This window comes from Gossypium arboreum, chromosome 5 (assembly GCF_025698485.1).
Source record: "Gossypium arboreum isolate Shixiya-1 chromosome 5, ASM2569848v2, whole genome shotgun sequence".
Lineage (NCBI taxonomy): Eukaryota > Viridiplantae > Streptophyta > Magnoliopsida > Malvales > Malvaceae > Gossypium > Gossypium arboreum.
In genome coordinates this window covers 28,163,685-28,172,707 of record NC_069074.1, presented here as the reverse complement: position 1 = coordinate 28,172,707, position 9,023 = coordinate 28,163,685, and the positions used below count along the sequence as shown (strand labels likewise).

At 32.8% G+C, this 9,023-nt stretch overlaps 1 protein-coding gene across 1 annotated transcript; it reads left to right on the top strand.

Moving 5' to 3' along the window:
- Positions 1–2,758: 2,758 nt before the first annotated feature.
- LOC108451442 (uncharacterized) lies at positions 2,759–7,788 on the top strand. Its single transcript, XM_017749131.1, has 4 exons — positions 2,759–3,535; positions 3,766–4,907; positions 7,455–7,506; positions 7,570–7,788. The coding sequence occupies exons 1-4, from the start codon at positions 2,759–2,761 to the stop codon at positions 7,786–7,788; spliced, it is 2,190 nt and encodes a 729-aa protein (XP_017604620.1).
- The last annotated feature ends 1,235 nt before the right edge of the window (positions 7,789–9,023 follow it).

The window sequence follows — 9,023 nt, the reverse complement described above, 5'->3', positions numbered from 1 at the left end:
TTAATGTTGTTATTATTATTGAATTGATATTGTATTATTAAATAAAGACAAATGTGTGGATATGATTTGATACAAATGTATTAATAAAAATATATACATTTTTAATACATGTATTTGATATTAAATAGATATTTATTATTTAGTAAAAGATATTTATTAATTAAATAATTATATTATATGATATGATTTTTATGTGATGAATAAATAAAAGTGTGACAAATGTAAGGATATAATGGATACAAATGTTAAATAAATATTGATTATTTAACAGATTTTTATTAATAGATATTTATAATGTTATATATATATATATATATATATATATATATATATATATATATAACAAAACTAAAAAGAAAAGAAAGAAAAGAAACAGAATAGTCAAACGTAAAGCAGGGAAGGAAAGAAAGAAAGAAAGGAAAGAAAGAAAAGGGAAAATTTAGGGTTTGAAGTTTTAAAGTTTAATAGGTAAGTCAATTTAGCCCTTTTTACTTAGTTTTGATGTTTTAAAAGCTTTAGAACAAAATTTTGATGAAATTAAGTTAATATTTTGAAAGTTATTAGATTTCTAAATATTTTCATGTTGAATAAAAAGATGAATTTGGGGTTAAATTGATAGAAATTCAAGTTAGAAATGAAATAAGGATTGAATTGTAAAGTAATTCATAAGTTTTATGTTGTAGGGACTAAATTGATGAAATTTCGAAATTAGAAAAATATGCTGGAAATTTTATAGTTAAGTATGAGTTTGGACAAAATTTGAATAGAAATGGAGTATGAATTGAGATAGAAAAACTAAGTGAATTTAGTTAAGATTAAATTGAAATTAAAGTAGACATTGAATAGAAATTGTATTAATTAGATATAAATTAGTAGTGAATTAACGAATATGAATTGTTTTAATTCCCATAACTAACATTGTCTCGGGAAATTTTGGCTAAGCAAGGCAAAATGGCAAAGACAACGGGAGTTAGCTCGAGAAAATACAGTTTGTATTTCTATAATATGAACCTAGTTATTAATTGTTATATTTTTATTCAATGCAATTAATAAATGTTGAAGTGAGAACTATTGTGTTTATAATGGAAATGGATTAATTTGGTATGTGATGAATTTATATTGATTGAATTAAATTGAATTATATATTATAAATATATATATGTGTGTGAATGAGATATTGTGCAATTATGATAATTGAATTTTAGATAAATGTTATGATAAATAATTAAGATGAGAATTACTTGTATTGTGTCTTTATAATATTGAAATGAATTGATTTAGTGTGTGATAAATTTATATTGAATTGATTTATGAATATATATGAATGTTTGAATTGAAATGAATATTGATGTGGAAATTGAATAATAAATATTTGTTATATTGGAAAATATATGTAGTTGGAAGTGTGATGAAATTGATAGAAAATTGTGATTATTGTGAAATTGAATATTTATTAGTGAAAAGTGAATGGAATTATATTGAATTGAAAATATATAGTTAATTAATTAAAATATGAATTAATTGAAAACTGAAAAGTGAATTAAATACTCTATTAACTAGTCGGGCTAGTCGGATATAGTTGGCATGCCATAGGATATGGAAGAGTATGGGTTTTGCGAAACTTCGATCGTGCACTTATGTGCCGACTCATCATTATCATATCAATATCGTTATTATTACTCTGTTTGGGTTTGTTCCGTGAGGTACTCGTGTACCGCATCGCCATCTTTATCTTATTATTATCGCTTTCAAGCTTGGCCGATGAGGCACTATGTGCCGTCTTGGTGTGTTGGTTGGATCGTGTATCCGCTTCAGGTTCGAGTCATGTTAATAGGGGTAAATAAAGGAACTGGAAAGATCGATTCTATGAATAATTTAATTGTTATTGTATATTTGATTTTTCTTGAATAATTGATATTCATCGATAACCGATCAATGATGATTAATCGGGGGAGGTAAAGGGCCCGCCCCCCTAAAATTATAAAAAAAATATTTATTATTTAGTCCCTTTAGATTTTAAAACTTTGACCCCTTAAATTGTTGTTTGGCCCCCCTTTCCAACTTTGAACATTAAAAAAAAACCTTTTTATTTTATTTTATCCATATAATATATTTTAACTATTTAACTTTAAATATTTATATAATATATTATTGTAATCAACATTAATATAACATTAAATATAATATTGATATATTTCCAACTTTCTTTTTTAGATGATAGTTTTAATATAATATTAAATGTGAACTTAGGTTAAAATTCAATTTGTTAACTAGTGAAAAAGAAGTCTATTTTCCTATTGCTATTAACAACTATTGTCATCAACGTTTGTCCTTCAAATGTGGCTTCGAGTTCATCTTCTAAGGTTTTTCTTTTCATCTTTTTGTAATTTTACAATTGTTTTTATTGTGTTTTAAAGTTTAGATTGTAATTTTATTTTGTAGTTATTAATTTTGTTTTTATTGTGTTTTAAAGTTTAAAGTTTAATTTTATTTTATAGTTATTAATTTTTTTATCTTTTAAGATATTGTAGTTATGAAGTCGTAAACAATTGATTCATTTTTTAAAAAGAAAAGTATAGAGACTACACAATCACCTTCAGAAGCATCTCAAATTGAGGTACCACATTCATCGTTTGTTCCTTTAAACTCTGATGCTCGTCCTTCTAAAATTCCTAGAGTTGAAGATGAGGCATTTGATTTGTCTAACTTAGAACGTGAACCTGGGTTACGTAAGCAAATATATGAGTATCCAGTTAATATGCGTGATGAAATTCGAAGAGCTTATATTAAGGCTGGACCTTATCAACCTATTCTTTCAGAATATCCTGCTTCCAATTCAAAAAAGCATCCTCGTTATTTTCAACCATCATGGTTTAAACAATTTTCCTGGTTAGAATATTCACCTTCTAAAGATGCAGTATTTTGTTTGCCTTGTTTTCTTTTTAATAGCAATCCAACTAGTCGTTTTGGATCAACATCATTTACTCATAATGGCTTTAGTAATTGGAAAAAGGTACACGATGGATGCAATTGTGCTTTTTTGACACATATGGGAAAAGATCCGAATTCACTGCATAACAATGCACAACGAGCTTATGTAGATTTAATGAATCAAGCTCAACATATTGAAGTATCACTTGATAGACAAACTACACAACAAATTTTAGCTAATCGTCTACGTCTGAAAACTAGTATAGATGTTGTTCGATGGTTGTCATTTCAAGGGTGTGCTTTTAGAGGTCATGATGAAAGCTCAGGATCAAAAAATCGTGGGAACTTTCTTAAACTGTTATCACTATTAGCATCGTATGATGAGAAAGTTGAAGATGTTTTGAAAAGTGCTCCACAAAATGCTAGTTATACTTCTTCAACAATACAAAAAGAGATATTGCAAATATATGCCCATAGAGTTCGTAACGTAATTCGTGAAGAAATTGGTGACAGAAAGTTCAGCATTATTGTGGATGAAGCAAGAGACAAGTCGAAAAAAGAGCAAATGGCGATTATTTTGAGATTTGTTGATAAACAAGGACAGGTAAAAGAATGATTTTTTGATATAGTCCATGTTAAAGATACTGCATCATTGACTTTGAAGAATGTAATTTTAATGTTCTCTTGCAACATAGTTTTGACATACAAAATATCCGAGGTCAAGGCTATGATGGAGCAAGCAATATGCGTGGGGAATTTAACGGCTTGCAAGCTTTGATTTTGAATGATTGTCGATATGCTTATTATGTTCACTGTTTTGCTCATCATCTTCAGTTAGCTTTGGTTGCAGCAGCTAGAGAAGTGGTTAAAGTGCATCAATTTTTTAAAGACTTGTCTGATATTGTTAATATTGCTTCGGCTTCTTCCAAACGACACGATGAATTACAAAAAGCCCAAGCAGCTGAAATATCTCATTTGGTATCCATCAATGAGTTAGCAACTGGAACAGGAATGAATCAGATTGGCACTTTACAACGTCCTGGTGAGACTCGATGGAGTTCCCATTTAAATTTAGTTACTAGTTTACTGAAGATGTACAATGCTACTAGCACAATTCTTGAAAATCTAAAAAATACCGCATCTAACTATTCGCAACGAGGAGATGCTCATAACGCATATAATAGATTGAGATCTTTTGAGTTTATTTTTATTTTGCATGTGATGAAGGAAGTTTTAGGGATTACTGATAACCTTTGTCAAGCTCTGCAACGTCGTTCTCAAGATATATTAAATGCCATGAGTTTAGTTTTGACAACGAAAGATTTAATTCAAAAGTTGAGAGATGATGGATGGAATGAATTGTTGAAAAATGTGATATCTTTTTGTGAAACTTCGGAGTTGGATTTTCCAGATATGAATGCTCAATACATTGTGGGTCGTAGTCGCAACAAGAAGGAAGATGTTACAGTGGAGCATCATCATCGAGTGGATATATTTTTTGCTACAATAGATACTCAGTTGCAAGAATTGAAGAGCAGGTTTAACGAAAATGTTGTCGAGCTTCTCACTCTTACTGCAGCTTTAGGTCCCAATGAGTTTTTCAAGTTATTTGATATTGATAAAATTTGCATTCTTGTGAACAAGTTCTATCCAGAAGATTTTTCTCAACAAGAGAAAGAACGTCTCCCATATGAGTTGAAGTATTATGAACTTGATGTATATAAGCATCCTGATTTGAGAAAAATATCAACACTTTCTGAACTTTGCAGAAGCTTAGTTGAAAGTGGAAAGTCAGTCATGTACCCAATTGTTGACAGATTGATTCGTCTTATATTGACGCTTCCAGTTTCAACAGCATCCTCAGAACGTGCTTTTTCTGCTATGAAGATTGTGAAGACTCAACTTCGTAGCAAGATGGAAGATGATTTTTTAAGAAGTTCTTTGGTTATGTACATTGAGAAAGAAATTGCAGAAAAGTTTGATATAAATGAAATAATTGATGATTTTATTAAGGTCAAGGATCGAAGAGTGCAATTCAAATAAATTTTAAGATTTCATTCTAGTTTATTTTTACTTATTAAATTATTTTTCTTTAATTAATTTTTATTTTTAAAGTAATTATTTTTCATTATCTCGACCCCCCCACTTGAAATTTCCTGGCTTCGCCCCTGCCGATCAATTGATTGATACTGAATAACTGATTATTATTGAATAATTGATTGTTACCAAATAATCGATCTATGAATAAATAATTATTCGATTGGTGATTGTTAATGAATATTCTTGATTGATTAATTGCTATTGAAAATAATAAATGATTTTGAGTTTAAAGTAGACCAAAACATTGGTTGGAAAGTGAATGTCTGAATACTCATTGAGTTTGAAAAGTTCAATATATATAAATTAATATGTTTTATAATTGTTTAAGTGTTCGGATTATAGAAATACCACTGAGTGTATACTCAGCGTACGGTTTGTTTCCGTGCGCAGGTTAAGGCTAGACCATTGAATCAGCATCCCAGGCCGATCCCGAATTCAATAAGGTAAAGTATGTTGAGTATTGGTAATGGCATGTACCTAGGATGTCTTATGAGAGTTATTTAGGTTGTGAAAGTATTGATAAAATAAGTAAATTATGGTTGGCAATGGTATATAGTATGAATTTGAAATTTGAAAGAAAAATTCGTAGTAATTCTCATTTAGTCCCGAATTGATTTTACTGTTCATATTGGACCGCGAGGGCCCATTAAAGGGACGTCATCTTAAAATTATGATGAGTCTAAACATTTATATTTAATTAATGACGTATTGTATTGTACTGATTGGTAATGTCTTATAACCCTGTTCCAGCGACGGTATGGGGTTAGGGGTCGTTACAACTGTCTCACATGCTACCCAATCAGCTTGCTTGGCTAATTAATTAGCTTGCAAAATGGCCCTTGAAGACTTTTTTAAATTGCAAACAAGCCCCTCCACTATTTGTGCCTTTCTAGAGTTGCCTTTACTTTAATATAGCAAGTTTGAAAACTTCAAACTTGCCACATGATAAACATGTCAAATTGCATATTTTTTGTCCTTAATTTGGTTTATTGATGAACTGAACCCTGCTAATTAAGTGTTTTTATGATTTAATTCTTGTCAGGGATGCAATTGATCAAAAGCAAGCTAAAAATGGGCCAAATTAGAAGAAATTTAGTAGAATGGGCCAAAGCGAAAAGATGGAGCAAGCCAAGGACTAGTCATAAATTTGACTTTGTAAAAAGCCAAGGAAATTCTATTTTAAGTTTATTTTAATTTTATTTATTTTAATTATTATTATTTTAGATTTTATATTAATTTTCTTAAGCTATTTTTAGTAAACCCTATCTATATAAATAGGGGGTTTTAGTTCTTCGGAAATCATCCATTAATCAATTGTCTTTACATTCCTATTTCATTTTGGAATTCCATTATCCACCTTGTTTTTTTTTTCTTAATTCAATTGAGCATTAGATTATTTTGTCTTCTTTCTACAAAGTTTGTCTAATTCTCTTTGCAAATATTTTTCCTATCCATTTCCACTACCTTTTTCATATAATTTCTATCATTTCCATAACCTTCAAGCATGATTAAATTCATGCCACACTAAACCCCTTTCAGTTTTAAGTCGGTGTTAACCCCGTAAAAAAAACCCGTGAGTTACGAACCCGAGCTGTTTAACTCCCAACTTTCGATATTTATTATTTCTCCGGATTAAGAGTATGACTTCGTCAACTCACAAAGTCTAGACATCACTTAATCAAAAAAGACGTCATTTGAGTTAGTGTGGCTAGACGTACAGTTGGAATTCCGAAAGCATCGATTGTCTAATTGGTCTTCCGTAAACACATTGGCGTACCAAGTGGGGATTGCTGTTTGGTTCCGTCAAGGGAAGTAGCAACCAGATTTAAATGTCCCAAACATTTGAGGGCATTGGTTCGAGCTAGGCTCTTCTAGAACACAAAGCTGCCGGAGTTCTAAATCACGAACGTTTCTTAGGTTGTTCGATCGGTAAAGGTTAGTTATAGGACGTTCCATAACTAATTTACACAAGGAAGAGTTGGTGTCCGATGCGTCCTTGGTAGCTATAACTAGCTTATCGGAAAAGAGGAGTTCACCTAATTTCTAGGAACGGGTCAAAGACGGGAAAACCCGTGCTTAAGGCTGAGCTAAGTTTTATTGATTTTTTTAAAATTATTTCATTATTTATTTTTATTTCATCTTTTACTTTTTACTTTTTACGTTTTCTTGTGTTTATTTCAGGTTTCATATTTTATTTCCCCCCCAAATGTCGCGGGCACGACAATTGCCCAGACACTAATCTGGTCAAGAAACAAACAATTTTCAGTAATTCCAGTCTCTGTGGGATCGACCCTACTCCCTATACTGCTTTAATTTGCAAACTAGGTGTAGGTTTATATTGGTAGAATCGACAGCCATCAGTTTTTGTGCCGTTGCCTGGGACTGGCAACACTTACAATTGTTTAAATTGTCTTCATGACCAGATCTTCATCCGAAGATCTCGAATATGACCCAGAGATCGAGAAATCAGCGCGAGTATGATTAAAAGAGACAGAAGCTCTTAAACGTGCAAGTAAATCAGGAATTGAGCTAGGACAGGGGATCCTAGAATCTGACATTGAAAAATTGAGCGAAGTAATTCGTGCGGAAGCAATTCGACGTGGGAAACAAGTAGAAGAGGTTGAACCTGAGACTGAACCACTCTTTGAAACAAAAGGCAACCTCGGTGAACTAGAAAGGATGGCTAACCGAACCATTCATCAACTAGCTGCTGCTCCCAACGAGCAAACACCATTATGCATTAACTATCCAACCTGAGGAACTCTTTTCGAATTGAAGTCGGGCTTGATTAACCTTTTGCCCACTTTTCGAGGCCTGAAGAACGAAAATCCACACACTCACTTGAGAGAATTCCACATGGTCTGCTCAAGCATGAAACCCCAAGGAGTACCCGAAGATGAGATCAAACTTCGGGCCTTTCCTTTTTCTTTAGTTGATACAGCAAAAGAATGGTTATTTTACTTACCTCCCGTTTCTATCACAACGTGGGATGACTTATCTCGTGTATTTCTTAGCATGTTCTTCCCAAAGGTCACGGCGGTAGAGCTTAGGAGGGACATAGTGGAATTCGCCAATTGAGAGTGAATCGCTCTACGACTCATCGGGAGCGGTACAAAAAAAGCGTATGCGAGTTGTCCTCAACATGGGTTGACCGAACAATCACTTCTTCAATATTTCTACGAGGGTTTGCTCCCTATGGAAATGAAGATGATCGACGCTGCTAGCAAAAGAGCGCTTGTCAATATGACCCCTCAAAGGGCAAGAGAGCTAATATCCACCATAGCGGCCAATTCTCAACAATATCGGCCAAATTCAGAATTAACAAGACGGGTTAATGGGGTAAACGTTTCAACTTTAGAAGATAAATTGGATAAGCTTACGAATGTTGTTCAATCTTTGCTTACAGAAAAGAAGAGTTTGACCCCACTATGTGTAATTTGTACTACGTCTGAACACTCGACGGATTTGTGCCCAATCCTTAACGACAATTCAACGGCACATGTTGACACTATGATCCTTTCTCCAACACCTACAATCCTAGGTGGAAGGATCATCCCAACCTGAATTACGGAACTAATCCCCGATACAATCCACCATACCAACCGAGACCTCTGCAACCACCACCACAACATAAGCCGAGCATATCTCTAGAAGCTATCGTGGAAAGACTTGCTGCCGATGCTACAAAATATCAACAGAGGACAGACGCATCAATACAAGAGTTAACTAATCAAGTTAGTAAACTCTCGATGGCAGTTAATCGCTTGGAGTCTCAAGGTAAATTACCTTTCCAGATAGAGTCGAACCCTTGGCAGAATGCCAGTGCAATCACTTTCGTAGCGGAAAGGTTCTAGAAACAGTTCCAGCCAAAAATCATGTGCAAGAAAAGGAACGAGAAAAATAAATCTCGGATCCAACAGTAAGGCCAGAATCGAAAGTTCAGAAACCAGTTGTGATTCCACCTCCTTTTCCAGGGAGGCTTGCAAGGGATA

Coding starts and splice junctions, on each gene's coding strand:
- LOC108451442 (XM_017749131.1), top strand. CDS start 2,759: ATGCGTGATGAAATTCGAAGAGCTTATATTAAGGCTGGACCTTATCAA. Junction 3,536..3,765: donor TTGTTGATAAACAAGGACAG/GTAAAAGAATGA, acceptor CATCATCTTCAG/TTAGCTTTGGTTGCAGCAGC. Junction 4,908..7,454: donor GAGAAAGAAATTGCAGAAAA/GTTTGATATAAA, acceptor CTTCATGACCAG/ATCTTCATCCGAAGATCTCG.